General features: G+C 52.3%; 1 protein-coding gene across 5 annotated transcripts in view; it reads right to left on the bottom strand.

Annotated features, from left to right (window-relative positions):
* The window catches only part of SCN8A (sodium voltage-gated channel alpha subunit 8), a 61,002-nt gene extending 42,872 nt beyond the window's left edge, over positions 1 to 18,130 (bottom strand). For 2 of the 5 annotated variants that reach the window (XM_065043628.1, XM_065043629.1), the window contains exons 1-2: positions 17,977 to 18,130; positions 6,741 to 7,070 (exon numbers count right to left, since the gene is read on the bottom strand). In XM_065043628.1, the coding sequence (XP_064899700.1) occupies positions 6,741 to 7,016 (276 nt within the window). In that variant the 5' untranslated portion in view covers positions 7,017 to 7,070; positions 17,977 to 18,130. Of the gene's footprint in view, positions 1 to 6,740; positions 7,071 to 16,826; positions 16,846 to 17,976 lie in introns of those variants that run through there. The other 3 variants (XM_065043633.1, XM_065043630.1, XM_065043632.1) reach the window with 3 other exon arrangements.
* Positions 18,131 to 21,624: the final 3,494 nt, after the last annotated feature.

Here is a 21,624-nt window from a genome sequence, read left to right as displayed (position 1 = left end):
CGATGAAATCGCCGCTGTGACTGTGCTGAATATTATGTGGGCACAAAGGCCAAGGAAATTTCGCCGACCCCCCCCACGGTTGTTCTGTGAGGTGGTTCAGGTTCATTGTGTCTACATGGGGAAAACAATCACTGCGGGAGGCCGGCGGTTTGCTCAGATACAGCTCAGCAAGATGGGTCTGGGGAACAATTTCTTCCCCAAAGGGCTGTGGGGCATTGAACAGGCTGCCCAGGGCAGTGCTGGAGTCACCATCCCTGGAGGGTTGGACAGACGGACATGAGGTTCTCAGGACATGGGGAACAGTTGGACTTGATGATCTTGGGGGGCTTTTCCAACCAAAGTGATTCTAGGCCAAGAATAAACCATCCTTCACGCGGAGATGCAGCCCTGTGTGTGATGCTCCAACCCAAAGACTTTAGGCCTGTCCTAGAAGAGCGAGCCAGGCCTGGTTGGGAAGGCGGGTGTCGGCTGCTCCGTATGGACGCTCAGAGACTCCTTCCTTGGCACCCTGGAGTGAAAACATGGAACCGCGCATTTTCAGCAGCTCTTTCACCAGGATCGATGCAGAAATGGGGCGTTCCCTGTGGTAACAGCAGCTCTTCCACGCCCTGCCCAGGCTTCTCTTTTTGGACCATAACGCTTGTTGAACTTATTCCCGTGTCCAAAGCCCGTCCTAACTGGGCTTGGTGCAGCTCCAACACCAGGAAAGTGCTTTACGTTCCCATCTGCTCATCGATTCTGACGGTTCCAAGAGCTCTGGTTCCCCTGGGTAACTTCTAAAACCCTGGGCAAGTCTTCTCTTGGTCTCATCAACAGAAAGGAGAGCACAAAAGCCAAAAAGCATTCGGCAATTTAAAGCCTCACCTTAGTTGTTCTTTCTGCTGCTGACATATTCAAACCCCATTTCAAAATGGCTGCCTGCTCTTAAAACATTTGCTGGGTCAGGTCCAAGAACATCCTTAAGCCCTTTTAAGATCTGCTAAGGCGAAGCTCAGAACTTGACGAAAGGCGATACCTGGAGAACGGCATTTTGTAGCCGCCTTCTAGGAGCCGAAGCCTGGCTGAACTTCCCAAAGCCTCAGCTGGTTGCTAAAGGGTTGTGAAGAAGGCTCTTCTGGCCACTTAAAGTTGGCTGGAATCTGCGCTTCACAGAGACCTCAGAAATGTTGTGCTGTTAGTTCAGCGAGGCCTGTGACACCGTCTCACAACCCGCTCATATCAAGCTCGGGATGGTGATGGCAGAGCCCGGAGGGTTGTGATCGACGGTGCAGAGTCTGGTTTACCTGTAGTTAGTGGGGATCCCCAGGGCTCAGTGTTGGGTCCAGTTCTGTTCAACCTGTTCATCAACGATCTGGACGAAGAGACTGAGTGCACCCTCAGGTTTGCTGATGATACCAAGAGGCTGCGCTGCCATCCAGAGACCTGGACAGGCTGGACTGGGCAGAAGAACCTGATGAAGGTTAACAACGCAGCGTCCTGCACCTGGGGACGAACAACCCCCGGCACCAGCACAGGTTGGGGTGACCTGCAGGAACACAGCGCTGCACAGAAGGACCTGGAGTTCTGGTCAACAACAGGCTGACCGTGAGTCACCAATGTGACGTGTGGCAAAGAAGCCAACGGTACCTGGGGGGCATTGAGAAGAGTGTGGGCAGCAGGTCAGGGAGGTTGTTCCTCCCGCTCTGCTCTGCCCTGGTAAAGCCCCATCTGCAGAACTGGGGCCAGGTCTGGACCCCCAGTTGAAGAAAGACAAGTAATTAGCAGAGGGAATCCAGTGGTAGCTACGAAGATACTGAGGGGCATAGAGCACCTTTCTTATGAAGAGAGACTGGGAGAACTGGGGCTGCTCAGATGGAGAGGGATGTGATCAACGGGATCAATATCTCAGGGTGGGTACCAGCGGATGGACCAGACTCTGTTCAGTGGTGCCCGACGCCAGGGTGAGGGGCAACGGGCACAGACAAACACAGGAGGGTCCATGTGAACATCATGAGGAGAAACGTCTTTGCTGGGAGGTGCCAGAGCCTGGCCCAGGCTGCCCAGAGCGGGTGTGGAGTCTCCTTCTCTGAGACATTCGAACCCACCTGGGATCCTGGGTGATCTGCTCTGGTGACCCTGTGTGATCCGCTCTGGTGACCCTGTGTGAGCAGATCTGGGGCTGGGGGACCTCCAGAGGTCCTGCAGCCCAACCAGCCTGGGGTTCAGGGATATAAAAAGAAGATCATAAGAGATAAGCCTTCTCTACATCTATTTGTAAAACAGTGCATTGAAGCAGCTGTGCTGGGGAGCGCGACAACGGTGGCAAAAAGCATTCGGTTCTATGGAGATTTAAACCACTTCGTTTCTGTAATGGCTGAAAAGTGCGGAGGAGTGGGCAGAAGATTGCAGGAAAAACCAAACCAGCTTTATGAAGAGCCCGAGAACATATGGACCCGTATTCCTGCAGCGGCGAGTGGCGGCTGCCTTAGTCTCAGCATCAAGAGAGAGCGGCGACTTTGTGCTGACACCCTGAGCAGGTTCCTTCAACGCAGATACTGTCAGAATGAATGTACAGGGAGCTCTGGCACCCCATAGGGTGAAGACGTATGGACAGAATTAAACGTCAACGCAAGATATTTTCCAATATTTTGGCTCACGGAGGTGTCTTTCCTTCGTATTTATTTCTCCATCCCCCCACACAAGAGGATAAATTTATTGTTTCTCCGTAACTTATTCTTCACCATTGAAAATCTTATGGGGAAAAAAGCATCTGCCACATTTTGTTCTTGCTTTAAACTCACTGCAATTAGGAAAAACCCTCAACGTTTTTTATATTTATCGAATAAAACATTCCTGATCTAAATAAAACATTCTGCTTACTCTTACCGATCCCTTTAACCCTATTGGAGAGATAGAGCGGAAGAAAAGTAACGTGAAACACGCAAGACCTGAAAAAAGCTTTTGGAAATGAGGAGAAAAGGCGGATTTTTGGGACGGTCCCGACGCTTCCCGTGACGTCGGTGAAACGCAAAACCCGTGATGGTTCCGTGAGCTTGCGGGACCATCGGACGCCACGAGCGGAGGCTCCTCGCGGCACACGGGAGGCGGATGTTCCCGCTCCATCCCTGTGTCAGCCGGGGTGACATTCTGGACCGGAGGGCGGATTTCCAAACCCTCGCGTGATGTGAAGAAGCTGCAAGTCACTGGGTTGGCAGGAACGCACCAGGAGGATCCTCAGATGCTCCAGGATGATCCTCAGACCCTACAACTGATTTGTCCCTTGAATTTAAGCCACCTGAGTTTATATATGGTCTCAGCTCCCAGAATATTCTTCTATAGCCTTGTAAATGGTGACATTGCGGGAACATGGGCAACTTTACCTCGTCCTGTGGCAAGTGCGAGAGTCGAACCCAGTGAAATGGAAGTTAACTGAGGGAAAGGACCAAGACATGGCAAAAGAGACATTCAACGAGAAAGAAGAGGGTGAGAATTGGGTTAGCAATAGTGACGGCCTGGGCCATCCAGGGAAGAGAAGATCTAAAAGATGGAAAACATTACAAAAATAGAAATACTACTAAGGTTGGGGAAATAAAAGAGCAAACGCTGAAGGAAGACAAGCCCACAGGGCGATCCTCGCTCGCTGTGCTGGGGATGCTCACACGGGTAGGTTCTTGAGTTCTGTTTGCACAAGGAGGTTCATGTACCTGCTTCAACCATGCGCTCCAGGCCAGGAACTGGAAGGTGATTGCTCAGAGGTGGCAGATTTTGGGGCTAATTTAGCTCCTTTTTGTCTTTCTGTAAGTACCAGAGAGAGTTTTTCCACGATTCTTTGTTTTGCAAATAGCAAAACACAGTGACTCCCCAATTCTCCCGAGAGTCACGACTCCCGTTTTGTACAATGAAACGGGGCAAACAGAAGCAGCTCGGCCAAGAGCGCTTGCAGGGCTGGAACCCGAACTCAGGAGCTTCGACTCCTGTACCCAGGTTCTGTTTCTAGGTCACACTGTTTCTCCTTTAAATATCAATTAACAGGCCACTGGAAAGTTCAGTTTCCTTAGATAAACCAAGATCACTGCGTCCTACCGCAAGGAAAAGCGACCAGCTGACTCGTTCCTATGGATGCCGTACGTCTGCGTTACAAGACCCGTGATGCAAAAGCTTCTGGCAAATGCTGGAGAGGAAAAAAGGAAAGAGAAATCTTGGAAAACTTCCCATGATTCAAGCAGATCCGCAATTCCCCACAATTCAGAGAAGCGGCTTATTTAATGGCCTTAAAAAAGCTTATTTGTGGGAAGTTTGAAGCAGCACACACCTCGGCTATCGCCGCACCGGAGGCGCTGCGAAGGAAACGGGGCTGGTAGGATGTGAATCCGGCGTTGGGAAGAACGAGGCTCGTTTGCAGAGCAGCATCTCCAGAACCTTCCCCTCCACCTGCAGCTCCTCAGCATCTCACACTCAGGAACGTTTGGTCCCTTCTGGAGATGCGGCGGATGCTTTCAAAGCTGGGGATGTGGCTTTTATGTCCTCTACAAATGATTTATGAATAGCGTTGCGTTGTTCCCCTCGGCCTCCTGCTTTTGGGGGGACATTGGGACAAGCTTGGGGCTCTGCCCGGTGCTGCAGGACGTGGGGTGCCTGCCAGCCCTTTGGCACCTCTCTCCTCTTTCAGCAGGAAAGGACATGGCCCAATTCACCCCCGGAAGGCTACGGGAGCACCAGGAGCCCAGCAAACACTCCCACTGGCGTTTGCAGTGACGTTCCATGACACTTCAGTTGGGCACGAGCGGCCACGAACCAAAGAGATCCAGGGAACTGCACTTCATAGGATCATAGAGTCATTTTGGTTGGAAGAGACGCTCAGGATCATCGAGTCCAGTCATAACCCAACCCATGTTGCTAAACTTAATCTAAACACCTTTTAAACCCCTCCATGGACGCTGACAGCACTGCCCCGGCAGCCTGTTCCAATGTCTGAGTCGGTTACCTGTCTCTTTTTTCCACAGTTTGCCCACACCAAACCCACGCAACACCAGATTTGCTTAATAAAGAGAAAATAGTTCCTAAAGAGAACATATTTGTGAGGGAAACCATCAGCTGCCTTCTCAGCAGCAAGAGCAGCTTCGACACAGGACCCACCGAGCAGCAGCCTGCCCAGTATCCAACACACACCAATCACCGTATTCCAAAGCCGGTACCCGCGCTGCTGGCATCACCGACACAACAAATAAGCATTGATTTCACTAGTGTGAGTGCAGAAAAAGATCAGTTACACCCAATGCTAGCGGCAAATTCAGTTGGTTTCATAAGAATAACGCTCTGACAGTCACAGAATCGCCTCTGAGCATGACAAGAAATGTCCGTCCCAACCCACCGTCACCCATGACCACGCGCTGATGTGACAGAGAAGCTGCTCTGCCCAACTTTGAACAGTCACATCACAGAATCCCAGAGTGTCAGGGGTTGGAAGGACCTGGAAAGCTCATCCAGTGCAATCCCCCCATGGAGCAGGAACACCCAGATGAGGTTACACAGGAACCAGGCGGGTTGGAATGTCTGCACAGAAGGAGACTCCACAACCCCCTGGGCAGCCTGGGCCAGGCTCTGGCACCTCCCTGTCCTGCTGGAACTGAGGGGCCACAGCTGGACACAAGATTCCAGGTGTGGTCTCCCCAGGGCAGAGCAGAGGGGCAGGAGAACCTCTCTGACCTACTGACCACCCCCTTCTAACCCACCCCAGGTCCCATTGGCTTCCTGGCCACAAGGGCCAGTGCTGGCTCAGCCCACAGCACCCGGGATTCCCAGCTGGTCTCCCATCCAAGTACTGACCAGGCCCGACCCTGCTTAGCTTCCAAGATCAGGTATTCTCAGGGTGCTATGGCTGTCTATATTATATATGTATATATATAGATATATGTTCCCCAAGTGTATTCTGATAGTATCTGAACTAAACCCTTTTTTCAAGGGCAGAGCAGAGGGGCAGGAGAACCTCTCTGACCTACTGACCACCCCCTTCTAACCCACCCCAGGTCCCATTGGCTTCCTGGCCACAAGGGCCAGTGCTGGCTCACATGGTCAAACCTCTGGCTTCTCAAGCGGCACAGGTGAGTTACAGTTGGTAACGATCTCAAATTCAATTTCTATCAAAGAAAGCCATGAAAAACAGTAGAAAATAACCTGAGTTTTAAGAAAATCAGTGATTGCGCTCTTCCTTATTTCACCAGGAGATCCTTCCCCTCCATTTCCAGCACAGTCTTTGTTTACTCACCACTTCATTTCTTAACGCATCTCGGTGCCCACAAATGCCTCCTGCCATATCGCCTTCATTCCACAGACAAATGTTTTAAAACTAAAAATTATGAAATGAAAGCAAGTTCATTAGTTTATCTCACTGCTTTTCTGTCATGATTCCGTATCCCACTGCTTCATCACGGTCAAATGCAGACTGAATTCCATGCCAGTAATGACATACATACTTAAAACAGTCACCATCATCCTGTAATGAAATGACGCTTATTGCCCTCATGGTTAAAATGGGCACATTAGCACAACTTGATCTATTTTCAGTTTCCAGACCTTGTTCTCCTAACTCAGGTGCTTAAAGATCCATCATATCACCCCTATTAAACCTCAAAGAAAAACATAAAGCAAACCAAACGAGCCCCATCCAGCGCCTCCATTCTTTGCCTTCTACTCAACCCACACCCAAACCTGCGATTTCCCACGAAACAGGCGGTTTAGCGACGTCTTTCTTGCAGACTCACTTTCTGGGTCATGTAATAAGGGTCAAAGTCCTCCAGCGGAACAGCAACCAGGCCTTTGGGGATGTCCCCGTAGATGAAAGGCAAATTCTTCCCCGCCTCGAGGTCACTGTTTGGTTTTGGTTTGCTGTCTTCATCGTCGTCGCGGTGGCTGCTGTCTTGCTTTGGGCGCTGCTTCTTTTTTAGCTCCGCGATGTGTTTCTCGATGTTAGCCAGAGATTCCGGAGTGAAGGGTTTAAAACTATCGGGGCCTGGTGGTGCGAGCAGCCGCGCTGCCATCTTTTCATCCTGCAGCAGCTTCTTTAGTGGTGGCGCTCCCCGGACAGGTCAGCTCTACAGGGGCAAAGAGCAAAGGGACAACGTCAATCGCTGCAAAAAACAGACGGAAAAGCGGAAAGCGAGGAAGATCCAAAGGCTCTTCAAGTCCTCCCGGAGTCAGAAAAGCAGAATTGATGCTTTTCAGTCCCCATATGAGCTACGGGCAGATGCGCATCAAGTGCTGGACGTTGCGGGAACCTGCTCGTCCCTGCCCATTCCATCCTGTCCCCCCCATTATTACCTGTTTCCCCGTCCTTGCCCTTCGCTGTTTTACACCACAGACAGACGGACACACAGACCCGGATCCCCAACGCCCCGATCTCCTAAACACAAACTCTACTTGACGACAGAAATGGTTCTCAAAAGCAATTTTATCCAAAGCAGCGCTTACCCGCGGAAGTTATTCTACCAACCATTGCTCTCTAGCAAACTGATTATTAGATCGAAACATTATTAGATAAAAACTGATTATTAGATCGAAACATTATTAGATAAAAACTGATTATTAGATTAAAAATTAGTATTAGCTAAAAAATTGATATTAGCTAAAAATTCCAAGTCAGGCCTATCCCAGGGTCAGGGTGTTCGGCCTCATGTAATGAGGGCGGCTCGTTCCTCCCCCAGCTAACGAGGTTTAGCAAAGTGCTTCTCTTAATGTGCGTAACACAAGGGGAAACTTGGGGCCAACACGCACCCCACACGCTGAGTTCTGAAAAAGATGCTCCTTCGCGTCCTACCAGATGTTAATTATGGTAGTTAATGAGCAGTTTCCTTAATGACATGGGCATCCCCAGGACTGGACCCCGGTGGGGTCACATCTCCGCTCCAGGAGGTCAAATCTCACCCTTTCCTCTCGCATCTATCTAATTACCATGGTTTCTATTCATTCTCAAGCCCTAAGAACGCAGCGATTGTAAAAGCCTCTCGCCGAGCGCAACGGCAACGCCTGCAAGTTACATTTCTATAACGCACGAGTTACTCCGAGGCTCCGTTTCACCCCATCCAGCCGCCTCCAAACCCTCGGCACCTTTTGCCGAAGCCTCGCTCGAGCAAGCTGAGAACAAACAGCACTGCCGAGGCGCCGGGGGTTGCTCGGGGCGCCGGAGCTGCCGGGGGCTGCTCGGGGCGCCGGAGCCGCCGGTGCGGCAGCACTGCAGTGGGCGCTGCAGGGGAGCGCGGCCCCGCGCGCCCGACGCGGCCACAAGCCCAGAGGAACGCAAAACAACCACGAGGTTCCGGCACGGGAACAAGCGAAAAGCTCCGCGCCGCACGGCCGCTTAGTGAGGGGAAAAGATCGGCGGTTAAGCCACGCGCACGGCATCAAAATGGGGATTAAGGAGTCTCTGCAAGCAGAATGACTTTCAAATTCCTTGTGAACTACAATACAGGGTTGAATCGTTAAAATGTAGCTGGTTTAGCATATCAGCCACCAAGCGGCTTCCCAGCCCTTGGCTTTGAGCACTGTGTGTTCTCCCGGGGCAGAACCGGTCACCGAAACCGTCCCATGTTAAGGACACGCTTCCCGACCCCAGCAACGGGCACGTCCCGACACCGCGAATCGAGCGGCCCGTGGGTTCCATGATCAAGCCCAGCACGGGTTTAACAGAGTCCTTTTCTACCAGCACCCGGACACCCCAGCCTGTCACTCAGCACCGGGGGGTCCAAACGCCACAACATTGTATTTAAATGGCCCCTCCAAGCGGTTTCGGGTGATTCCTGAACCGTTTACACACCCAAGGGCTCCGGACCCAAAGCTGCATCGCACCCGTCCATTTAAACACTGTTTCTATCTCAGGTTTTATCTAGAGCCAAAAGAATTCAAATGTAAACCCCTCTCCTTATGTAACTACCCTGGGATTTTGTCATATAAACCCAACCGGGTGTTTCTAGAGTAATAATAAAGATTCAAAAAGGTGGCAAGAGGGGGAAGCAAAGCCAGTGTCCTGGTCATATTATCTCCAAAACCATCACGGAACAGCGTGTTAGTATTAGGGAGAAATTAATTTATTCTATTCTTGCAGCATTTGCATGCGTTTAATTACCAAATTTCCCACATACTGTGAAAGTCTACGGCAGCGATGGGGATGTGGTCTAATTGAATGGCACAGATAAATATGGACGGCCTGGAATTAGAAACCAAAGTAGCGCAGGGACACGGCACAAAAAAGGAAAGAGTGAAGGCAGGAGGGAAGGCCTGATCTGATCTGAAAGGATGGGGATGGAACGTTTAATGTAATGTCTATTGAATTCCTTAATTCAGACCCACTGAGCAGGTTTGGTATCTCTGATGTTCTCACCATGACCCCGAATCTCCACCTTTGCCATCGACACAATATTTCAGAAAGCTTGTTTCATTAAAAAATATATAAATGGTGGGAGTATCAAGGGTTTCTGCTCGCAGGATCCACCGGGGTCTCGGTGGGAAGAAAACCTCAATAACAACACTTTTTCAGGTGAGGATGCGGTGATATTTCTCAAACGTCTGTCGGCATTCACCAGGAAGGGTTTTCAGTGCTCATGGGAAGAGTGGGGTAAGTTGAGAGAGCATGAACATCCGCTAAATAATGGTAAGAAGGAAGGAGGAGGAGGAAGGGAGGAAGGGAGGGAGGAGGAAGGAAGGGAGGGAGGAGGAAGGAGGAAGGAAGAAGGAGGAGGAGGAAGGAAGGGAGGGAGGAGGAAGGAGGAAGGAAGAAGGAGGAGGAGGAAGGAAGGGAGGGAGGAGGAAGGAAGAAGGGAGGGAGGAGGAAGGAAGAAGGGAGGGAGGAGGAAGGAAGAAGGGAGGGAGGAGGAAGGAAGAAGGGAGGGAGGGAGGAAGGAAGAAGGGAGGGAGGGAAGAGGAAGGAAGGGAGGGAGGAGGAAGGAAGAAGGGAGGGAGGAGGAAGGAAGAAGGGAGGGAGGAGGAAGGAAGAAGGGAGGGAGGAGGAAGGAAGAAGGGAGGGAGGAAGGAAGAAGGGAGGGAGGAAGGAAGAAGGGAGGGAGGAAGGAAGAAGGGAGGGAGGAAGGAAGAAGGGAGGGAGGAAGGAAGAAGGGAGGGAGGAAGGAAGAAGGGAGGGAGGAAGGAAGAAGGGAGGGAGGAAGGAAGAAGGGAGGGAGGAAGAAGGGAGGGAGGGAGGGAGGAGGAAGGAAGGGAGGGAGGGAAGAGGAAGGAAGGGAAGGAGGAAGGAAGAAGGGAGGGAGGGAGGGAGGGAGGAGAAAAGAAGGGAGGGAGGAGGAAGGAAGTGAGGGAGGAGGAAAGAAGGGAGGGAGAAGGAAGGAAGAGGAGGAGGAAGGAGGGAGGGAGGGAGGAGGAAGGAAGGGAAGGAGGGAGGAAGGGAAGGAGGGAGGAAGAAGGAAGGAGGGAGGAAGAAGGAAGGAAGAGGAGGAGGAAGGAGGGAGGGAGGGAGGGAGGGAGGGGAAGGAAACTAATAATACTAACACTACTACTAATAATAATATAAAAAGCCCCAAAGCAGCTGCATACAACAGGAGCGTCAGCACATCTGTTTCTGGGTTGAATTCAGGCTCCACTTGGTCTATTTTGGTAAAACTTCCTGCTGTAGGACTCACAACCTCTACAGGAATCACAACCGAGAGCGTGAGCTGCTTTTCATTCCCTTTTTGTGTGTGTATTTAAATCAGTTACTAGAGGGTGTTCACAAAACATCAGGCACTATCTAGTTATTTGATTTTGAGACCAATCAAGCTGGAAAGCAGCGGGGGGACTGGGAGCTGATGGGAAGCGCTGGGACCTCAGGGGACACCGGAACTTGTCACCGTCACCCGCAGTTGGTACATGGAGCTCCCTGGGGCCACGTTGAAATAATACGTGTGTAAAGACGCAAAACTCCAAGATTTCACACCAGAAATCAAAAATACCAACGCTGTACTGAGGTGCCCAGTTGCTGAGACTTAATGATTTTTTCTAAGTGTTCCCAGCAGCCCATTTACTGGTACATTATGAAATATTCTAGTCAATTATTCAGGCTGATTGTCAAAATAAATTAAAAACCACTTTTGAGGCGATATCTTCGCTTTAATCCATTTCTCTGCTTATTAATTTGTGCGATTCGATGGTTCACAGAACGTCTTTCGGTCCCTTCGAGGTGAATTTTGTACAGTCCTCTGGAATTCTGCATCATGTTTGACGCCGTGAAGGAGAAGGAAGAGGCGATATTTCCATTTGGAAGCAACACCTATGGGTTTGTCGCTGGCCCATCCTATATAAGATAATGCAGATGCTTCCTGGGCGCTCGACACTCAAGTTCAAGGGCAAGAAAGGGGTTTGGCTCTTGGAATACAAGTTGCAGAACTGAACTTGAACACCCACCAAACGGAAACGTCCGGAGGAGACAGAAGCTCAGCAGCAACCCAAAGCAACAGGAACGTATTAGATGTATTAATATTTAAAGATGCTTTAATAAAAACCTAAGAAACTAAAAGATGTAGTAGTGCAGGGGTTTCCAGTCCCTACCAGCAGCACCACAACTTCTTTAGTGTCACTTAGTGAGTTAGAAGGACAAAAAGACAGCGAATCCCTGTTCGCCGTTACCCGAAGGCAACTGGTGTTTATCACCTGGGAACATGGAGACTCGTCCAGATGACACAAGTTCAAGTGCAGCGCTTGAGCTTCCCCTCTGAAAGCACAATTTCTAACCAAGGAATGATCCAAAATAGTTACCGTGCAATAGTTAAGGCACTAACTTGAATTTAATTCCGTGTTCAGTTCACTCAGCCTATCGGCGACGCATAAAATAGGAGCAAGGTAACAGTTACTCTGTACAATAATTATGCAATGTAAAATAATTCGGGAGGAATTCATGTGATGTTGTGGTATGATTATAAATGGTGCAAATATGAAAATGAGGACAACAAATAGCCCCCTTCCAGTTCTCTCCTCTCACACAACAGTTTTCAGAATTTCTGCAATGTTCTGGAATTCAGCCCATGCAGGCCTGGGCTTTCCTTATGAGTTCATGGAATCACAGAATAGTTTGGGTTGAAGGGACCTTCAAATGTCACCTTACCCACCCCTGCCATGAGCAGGGACATCTTCAGCAGCTCAGGGTGCTCAGAGCCCCGTCCAGCCTGGCCTGGGATGTCTCCAGGGATGGTTCATCTACCACCTCTCTGGCCAACCTGGGCCAGGCTCTCACCACCCTCAGGACAACAATTGCCTTTTATCCAGCCTGAATCCCAGAATCCCAGAGTGTCAGGGGTTGGAAGGGACCTGGAAAGCTCATGCAGTGCAATCCCCCCATGGAGCAGGAACACCCAGATGAGGTTACACAGGAACCAGGCGGGTTGGAATGTCTGCAGAGAAGGAGACTCCACAACCCCCTGGGCAGCCTGGGCCAGGCTCTGCCACCCTCACCACGAACAAGTTTCTGCTCAGATTTAAGTGGAACCTCCTGTGTTCCAGTTTGCACCCACTGCCCCTTGTCCTGTCACTGGTTGTCACCAGAAGAGCCTGGCTCCATCCTCCTGACACTGCCCCTTTCCATCTTGATCCCCAGGAATGAGTCCCCCCTCAGTCTCCTCTTGTCCAGCTCCAGAGCCCCAGCTCCCTCAGCCTTTCCTCACACGGGAGATGCTCCACTCCCTTCAGCGCCTTTGTTGTCCTAATCTCCCCTCCTTTGGATTAAAACCATCCCCCCTTGTCCTATCTCAACAGGCCCTGCTCAAAAGTCTGTCCCCACCTTTCTTCAGGCCCCTTTTAAGCACTGAAAGGCCGCACTAAGGTCTCCCCGGAGCTTCTCTTCCCCAGCTGAACACCCCAACTCTCTCAGCCGTTCCTCCCAGCAGAGCTGCTCCAGCCTCGCATCATTTCTGCGGCTCCTCTGGCCCCTCTCCAGCAGGTCCAGGTCTGTCCTGTGCTCAGGACCCCAGAGCTGGACGCGGTGCCCGGGGGGTCTCACAGAGCGGAGCAGAGGGGACAATCCCCTCCCTCCACCTGCTGCCCACGGGGCTGGGGATGCAGCCCAGGGTACCGCTGATCTAGTGCCAGCACATTACCGGCTCATGTCCCATCTACGACCCCCAGCACCCCAAATCCCTACAGGGCTGTTCTGCATCCCCCATCCCAGCCTGGATGGACACCGGGGGTTGCCCGACCCACAGGCAGGACCTTGAACTTGGCCTTGAACCTCATGATGTCCACACAGCCCCACGTCTCCAGTTACGTTGTCTTCATCACCTTTTCTCACTACCCCGCACATCCCCCCTCTGATCAGACAAACCTCACCCCCCCCAACATCTCACAAAAGATGCAGATGTGGCAATTCAACCATTCCTAATGGTTTTAACACCACTGATTTCACCACTCAATAAAAAGTTCACCTGCTGGAAACGCCACTGGAGCAGCATTGGAATAGCAGCATTTCTCACTTAGCCCCATGTTTCCAGAGCACTTTCCCCCCTGGGTACAAATATATAAAGGACCTGTGCATCACTTAAATCCCATTGAATCACTAAGGTGGGTGAAATCCACACAAATGGCCTAAGGAGCAGGGATCCAGAGTTCAGCCCTTAGAACCAGCCCGATTTTTAACGATACTGAGCACTGACACCTCTTGATTTCCACAGAACATGCCTGGAAATGCAGACAACTTTTGATCCTTCCTGTCTGCAGAACGACAATATTCTTGCTACAGAAACAACTCCTGCCTGGGCCAGACACACATGAGCTATTTGTGATTAGCTTCAACTGCCCTGGTTTTCAAGCGTTATTCCCCAAAACCCAGCGCCAGAAGCGCCAGATATTCCAGAGTTTGCCCCAAAGTCGGAGCTTCCGATCCCACCTCTCACCTCGGGGCAAGCGCGATGGTTTCAGAGCACGCCCCAAATCAACGCATGTGGATTTCATTTGCTTTTAAAATCCATATGGGAGTTCTAATAAAAATAAGTGATTGTGTATACATACCAAGGGGAAACAAAATGAAGGTTTTATTTATGTAAATTTAAGGCTGCTCGCTGTAAAGCTCACAACACATTATACGCTACTCAACAGTGAACATGTTACTGCTGGTTGGCTTTTAAAAGATCTTCCCTAAACACTTTGTTGATAAACTCCTCACACCTTCTGCAGCAAAACTAACACAGAATGGGACTTTCAGCCATTTCAAAATGCAAAAATCTTGCTATTTAAGACCTTTTTTTTTACAGAAAGGAGCAATTTTCATAATTTTGCTACAGTCCAGTCCCTACCGGCTGCACTTTGATACCCCGTATGCCGATGTGCTCCATTGAGCAGGAATAAGAGGTGTTTGCAGGACAAGACGGAGGGAAGAGGAGGCAGAAGTTCCTCTAACAGGATTTAAACCCAGGCTTTCCTAAGCCAGAAGACCCAAAGCCTGGAATCCCAGCTGGTGTCAGGGAGGGTTTTGAAGGGACCTGGGGGACTAATGGACAGGAAGCTCAACAGGAGCCAACAGTGTGCCCAGGTGGCCAAGAAGGCCAATGGTGTCCTGTCCTGTATCCAAACCAGCATGGTCAGCAGGACCAGGGCAGTGATCCTTCCCCTGTGCTCTGCATTGGGGAGGCCACACCTGGAGTGTTGTGGTCAGTTCTGGGCCCCTCAGCTCAGGAAAGACATTGAAGTGCTGGAGCGGGTGCAGAGAAGAGCAACAAGACTGGGGAAGGGACTGAACACAAGCCCTATGGGGAGAGGCTGAGGGAGCTGGGCTTGTTTAGTCTGGAGAAGAGGAGGCTTAGAGCTGAGCTCAGCACTCTCTAGAACTACCTGAAGGGCAGTTCTAGCCAGGTGGGGATTGGGCTCTTCTCCCAGGCATCAGCAATAGGACAAGGGGCCATGGGCTTAAACTCTGCCAGGGGAAGCTGAGGCTGGAGATTAGAAAGCAATTCTTTGCAGAGAGAGTGGTCAGGATTGGAATGGCTGCCCAGGGAGGTGCTGGACTCACCGTCCTGGAGGTTTTTAAACTGAGATTGGACATGGCGCTTAGTGCCATGATCTAGTCAATGGACTGGAGTTGGACCAAGGGTTGGACTGGATGGTCTCTGAGGGCTCTTCCAACCCAGTCCATTCTGTGATTCTGCAGCAGGAACCCACCTCTTCTTTATTTTATTCTCCAGCTTCACGACCGTCCCCTCTGCACACATGTGAAATAATGAACCATAAGGGGAAGATGTGAGATTTTGGTTATATCCGAGCCCCTCTTAAGCCAACAGCCCGACGCTGACAAGCTCTCTGCTCCACTAACAGGAGCCACCGCACGCAATTTCCTCTCTGTGGTTTCCCAGATTATTTTCCCCACCCTCATTCCCAACTCCGGCGCTTTGCTTTTGTTATTTCATCACATCTGCTTTAACCCCAACCATTTATTTTGCACACAACGATAACTGATCGATCCCGGGGTATTTGTTGCTGTCAATGGCAGTCGCGGCCGATCGATGGTGAATGGGCAGAACGCGGCACCGCGGCCATTGACAAACAGGACGGACCAACCGACGCGGAAAGTTCATCGTCATGAAAAAGCTGCTGAACAAGCCCAGCAAACCCACCGAGGGACGCGGACACAGCAACAGAAAGGAGGATAATGCTACAATTTGGATATTCAAGCCGCTTAATTTTCACTCTGCGCTGACTTTGTTTCCGTTTTATTTCACCACCTTTAGCGGAGAATCAAGTCCAGCCACGCTCAATTCCTTGCAATACGCAATCACTCTCCTGTGCATTAGAAATGCAGCTTCCCCCCTCTGGTCACAAAACAGTCACATAATTAGACCCGTTCCACTGAGCAGTACAATATCTATACCATGATCTAGATACGAGCCATACGTATCGGCTTATATAACTGGTTAAATTCTTTGTAACAGGTCCAGGTCCTCTCACCCAGGGTGAATGACACTGTAAACGTGTAAAAAAGGATTGAGTAGCCCTTTGGTCACGCCGTTAATCGTTTTAATTTGTTAATCATAATCATGATAATCATTTTATTTAAACATTCTTGCGGGTAAATCGTTTTATTTAATCGTCCCCACACGTAAGAACAGGGACTTTCTAAACACACGGCAGATGGGAAACACGAGCGGCTGAGCTCCGAGAGGCCTGGCATTTCACCGCACGGAAAAGCGCATTAACGGGCGCTGCTGCGAGCACCGACCGCTCCATTATTACCCTAAAACGCATCAACTCCTCTCCGGTCGCTTACAGCACCGGCGGCTATTTATAGGTGACGAACCGCTTCCCCAAATTTACATAACCGAACCCGAAAAATGGTGAGATGGGAGGGAGGGGGTCCTGAGGGGCCCTGGCTCTAGGGGGGTGGTACCGGGAACCGGCTGCTCGGGAAGCGGCTCCAGCGCGGCTGTTCCCGGCACCGCCGTCCTGACCGGGAACACCAGAGGACTCGCCCCCCCGGGCTGTTCCCCAACAGCCGCCGTTGGGGTTGGTGACCCCCCAGCACCACGAGCTCCTTTGAGAAGAGCATCCGCCACCAACACAGATGGAAAAATAGGGATTCCCATGCGAGAATATTTCGCCGTCCCCTCCCGCCGGAGCGGGACCCGGCACCACCGCCCGTGCGGACACAACTGATGTAATGCCCGCTCCCTTCTCACCTCCGGAGGGGCCGTCGGGCTCCTACAACACCCTCGTTCCCCATCATTAAACCCTCCCCAGTGTGAAATGAGGACATAGGGGTCACGGGTGGGGGTGGAATGCTGCAGTGCTCCCAGGTTACATGATAAAGAGGTACAACCAGCACCCCAGAAACCGGCCCCACCTGGGCAGATCTCCCGGGATCTCCTGCCCATCCCCGGCACACACGGACCTACCGCAGCCGGGATCCCCCTCCGAACCGCAGCGCGGGCCCCGCGGCTCCTCGCGCCCCGGCTTTCCGCTCACACGCGCTCCCCTTCCCCACGGACTTTCAGACTTTGCCTTGGATCATCTGCAGCTTCTGCTGTGGAGCATCTTCCAGCTTCCCCACCCCCACATCAGCTGGGCAGCGTTTGCACCAGAAAGGAGCGGAGGGGGGGAGGGGGGGGGGGAGGGGAGGAAGACACCCAGATTTTTAATAGAAAAAAAGCTTGTGAACATGCAATTCCCTCTCCCCAGGAAGGAAAAACACATAAAACTGCCCTCAGCATTCCCCCCAAGTCTGTGCGGTGGGACGAAGCAAGAGCGCAAACCGCGATGCCAACATCTGGGTCGGGATGGAGCTTCAAAGCCCCCCCGTCCATCTCCCCCACAAAACTCCAAGTTGCCCCCTCCCCTGGCAGCGAGGCTGGGGATGCTGACCGGGGGGTGGAGGCCGGACCGGCTCTGCAGCGAGGGCTGCGGGGGGAAGGGACAGGAGAACTCCGGCTCTCCCTCCCCACAATGCAGACAAAGAGCACAGCCCCCAATTTAGGGCCTGGGAGAAGGGGCCCGAGCGCCCCCCGAGCTGGGGGGGGTGGGGAAGGTGCCCAAAGGGAACTCCGGGCCCGGGGGTGCAGCGGGAGATCCCCCCTCCCGGCACCGGCCGGGGGCCGCGGACCCGGGGCCGCGGCCGGTTGGGGGCTGGGACCCCCCGACTTCCCGGGGGAGCTCGGCCGGAGCGGGGGCACCGGAGGATGGACCCTCCCCGGTGGGGCAGCCCCGGGACCCCGCGGAGCCGGGAGGGCGGCGGTGATGGGGAGAGCAGCGGGGACACCTCGGTACCCCCTCCCTGAGCGAACGGGCGAAGTCTCCTCCGCAGGGTGGGGAGGGGAGAGGCTGCCGGGGCCCCCCCTCACTGCAGGCGGATTTGGGGCGGGGGTTCCCCCGGCCCCCCAGCCGGCTCCGGGCTGCACCACAGAGCGCTCCCCACGCAAGCCAAGAGCTGCTGGAAAACCGCTCTGCGGCAAAGCCCCCGCCCGGGGTGGGGGGGATGAATTAAAACCAAATAAATTAAAAAGCCGGGGAGCACAGGCTGGGAGCCCCCGCGCCGGGGCCGCAACTTACTGTGGCCGCTGCACTTAGCGCGTCTCCCGCAAGGCGTTGCTGGACTGCGGAGGTGGGGGAGCTGCAGGAGGAACTGCGGTTGTCGCCATCTTGGTGGCTGCGCTGCCTGCGCTGCCCGCGCCCCCCCCGCCCCCTGCCCCGCCCCGCCGCGCCGCCAGGGGGCGCACGGAGCGCGCCAAAACTCCCGCGCGGCTGCGGGGGGAGCGCGGGAACCGAACCCTACAAAACCGCCACAGCCCCGGGGATCCCCCACCCCAGGAGGGGCCGCTGCCCACGGAGCTGAGCCCCGTCTGGGCGGGGAGGCCACCCGGCGCTTCCCGCCCGGAGCGCTGCCGCCAGGTTAAGCCGAGCTTTGTTGAGCCGCGCCGGTCGCCCAGGGAGGAGCGGGGCCTGCCCAGCCGGTACCGGTACCACCGAGCCCCCACCGGCAGCAAACCGAGGGACTGGGGCTCAAACCAACAATTTCTAAGGATCGGGTCGAACTTTGCTCAGGGCAGAGTTTCACCTCAGTCTGATTTACCATCCACGAAGAACAGGCTGTGGAAATAAGCGCAAAAATCCCTTAAAAAACACACGGTGCGACCTGTGACAGATCAAGAGAGCAAAAGGAAGACTTCTACCAGGTACACATACATATATATATATATATATATATATATATATAAGTTTCAGGATAAGCTGAAACTTCCAATGGCCACGCACATCACAGATTGCATCGCCAAGAAGAGCTCTGTGACCTCGTTCCCGCGCTATATGGAAACACTAAGATTTTACAAAGGAAATAAAGTGCCAAAATGACATTTACGTCTACGTCCGATACATCTGAGCACGGTGTTGGCTTCTTCCTTCTAATCACCACTGCACCGGTAGATTCTTCCCAAAGGTCCTTTTCTGGGAGCTGCAGAGCCCACTGAAGAGCTGGGAATTTCCTATGGAACACTGTCCTCAGCTACAACCCCATCGGAAATGCACGTTTCTTGTTTTTTCCAGTAAAATAGTGAATAAGAGTGCTAATAATTGACCCAAGTTACCCTTTTTCAGTTAAGAGACAACTCCTCCTTTATACATAGAATTTATGCCTATAATTTCACGCCAATTTTTACTGTTGTGTAGTTCTTCTCCATTGCCCGTGCTGCTGAAAGAACAACCTGAAACACTGTTATTAGGTTAGAAAATAAAAAGCATCCCCTTGCAGAAATGTCCTCTTTGCAGAGTTTTCAATCTCTGTGCACTGGGAGTTTTGCTTTAGAAATGACACAGGAACCAAACCCGCCCAGGTTACATCGCTGACTTGTATGGGGCTGCGCTGCTGTAACACAAGGGCAGACGCAACCGATGAAGTGTGGTATGTCAAGCCATAACCAATCAAAAGCAACTCCGTATTAAATCAAGCTACAGATTCTGAGAAGTTTTCAGTCCAAACTGGACCTTGTTGTCACTAAGGCTTAAATTTCCAGCAGATGGGAGATACGTGGAGAGTAACCCACTGAAATGTAAGAAAAAGAATCCACTGATAACAAAGTGCTGAGAAACAGGAGAGCAGCTCCCAAATACAGAGTGTTTAAGGGTCCAAACGTGAAAGGTCACTCAAATAACATAAGAAAAAATAGCTAAGGGTGCCAGCAGCTTGAAGCACATGGTGCTGCACCCAGTGAAGGTGCCGGAGAGGGAGGGAAATGAGGGAGTGTGACAAAACCCAAGTTCCTAATGACCTCTGCGGTCCTGGCACAGCCTCGATCCACAGAGTTCAGCATAATCCCTACACAGAGTCGTATTTTTGCAGCCATTGTCCAGTTCATCGTCCCGCAGGTCGAAGGGAACGCTCCGAAAATGAGCACACTGGGGTCCAAAAGTGTTTCCAAACGAACGCTGCCGGGCGAAGCAGAGCAACCCTGCAACCGCAGCCACTGCAAGCACCAGCAAAGCCAGTAAAAACAGCTCATGGAAACCATAAACCCCTTGCTGGGGTTAAAAGAGAATGAAAACACCCAGAACTCAGGCAACCGAAGGAAGGTAATTCTCGACGTGAACAATCAAGACGCGGCGCTGGCTCTTTAAGGAGCACACAGCAGCTCTGTACAGAACATAATATAAAATATGCTTGATAAGGATACTGCCTTTTCCTTATTTCACCATTCCAGCCCTCGCCTCCCTTTGTAAACTCCAAGTTGCCTCCTCAGTCCCCAGGTTTGCAGACAGGGATCAAATCCTGTGCAAAGCGCACGGGGCCTGTGCTCCTGCAATCACACCCGGCTGGAACGGGCATCGCGCACGGAGCCAAACAACGGTCGGTAGCTGGGACGACCTTGGAATTTAAACTATAGTCTAAAATACTTAATGGTGGGTGCAATCCTGTTGTTACACAAGTGGACGATGTTCTTCACAAGCTCTATATCACCCATAGATAAAGCAATATCTAGGTTGCTGGGAGAGGCGATCACCACAGAGTCACAGAGTGTCAGGGGTTGGGAGGACCTGGGAAGCTCATCCAGTGCAATCCCCCCATGGAGCAGGAACACCCAGATGAGGTTACACAGGAACCAGGCGGGTTGGAATGTCTGCAGAGAAGGAGACTCCACAACCCCCTGGGCAGCCTGGGCCAGGCTCTGCCACCCTCACCAGGAACAAGTTTCTTCTCAGATTTCAGTGGAACCTCCTGTGTTCCAGTTTGCACCCACTGCCCCTTGTCCTGTCACTGGTTGTCACCAGAAGAGCCTGGCTCCATCCTCCTGACACTCCCCCTTTCCATCTTGATCCCCAGGAATGAGTCCCCCCTCAGTCTCCTCTTGTCCAGCTCCAGAGCCCCAGCTCCCTCAGCCTTTCCTCACACGGGAGATGCTCCACTCCCTCCAGCATCTTGGTGGCTGCGCTGGACTCTCTGCAGCAGTTCCCTGTCCTGCTGGAACTGAGGGGCCACAGCTGGACACAATATTCCAGGTGTGGTCTCCCCAGGGCAGAGCAGAGGGGCAGGAGAACCTCTCTGACCTACTGACCCCCCCCTTCTAACCCACCCCAGGTCCCATTGGCTTCCTGGCCACAAGGGCCCAGTGCTGGCTCATGGTCACCCTGCTGTCCCCAGGACCCCCAGCTCCCTTTCCCCTACACTGCTCTCTAATAGCTCATTCCCAACTTACACTGAACCTGGGGTTGTTCCTGCCCACATTCAAGACTCTGCACTTGCCCTTGTTCTATTTCATTAAATTGTTCCCGCCCAGCTCTCCAGCCTGTCCAGGTCTCTGATGGCAGCACAGCTTCCAGTGTCACCACTCCTCCCAGCTTGGTGTCACCAGCAAACTTGCTGACAGTCACTCTATTCCCTCCTCCAAATCGTTGATGAATATATTGAACAATACCAGCCCCAGCACTGCCCCTGAGGCACTGCACTGGATCCAGGCCTCAACTGGACTCTGCCCATTGACCACGACTCTCTGGCTTCTTCCCTCCAGCCAGTTCCCAGTCACCTCACTACCCAATCGTCCAGTCAATCATGCGGTAAGTGTGCCACGAGCATGCGGCGAACGTGCAGCGAGTGTGCACGGCACACGTGGTGACACGGCACCACAAAACTGATACGCAAAATACATATAAAACGCTGTTACTAGATGAGCCTCGTCCTCAGAGCCCCTATACTGACACATTTTTCCTGTG

The sequence above is a fragment of the Columba livia genome, chromosome 29 (assembly GCF_036013475.1).
Source record: "Columba livia isolate bColLiv1 breed racing homer chromosome 29, bColLiv1.pat.W.v2, whole genome shotgun sequence".
Taxonomy (NCBI): Eukaryota; Metazoa; Chordata; class Aves; order Columbiformes; family Columbidae; genus Columba; species Columba livia.
Note: the sequence above shows the minus strand (reverse complement) of the source record. Positions and strands in the feature narration are given on the sequence as shown.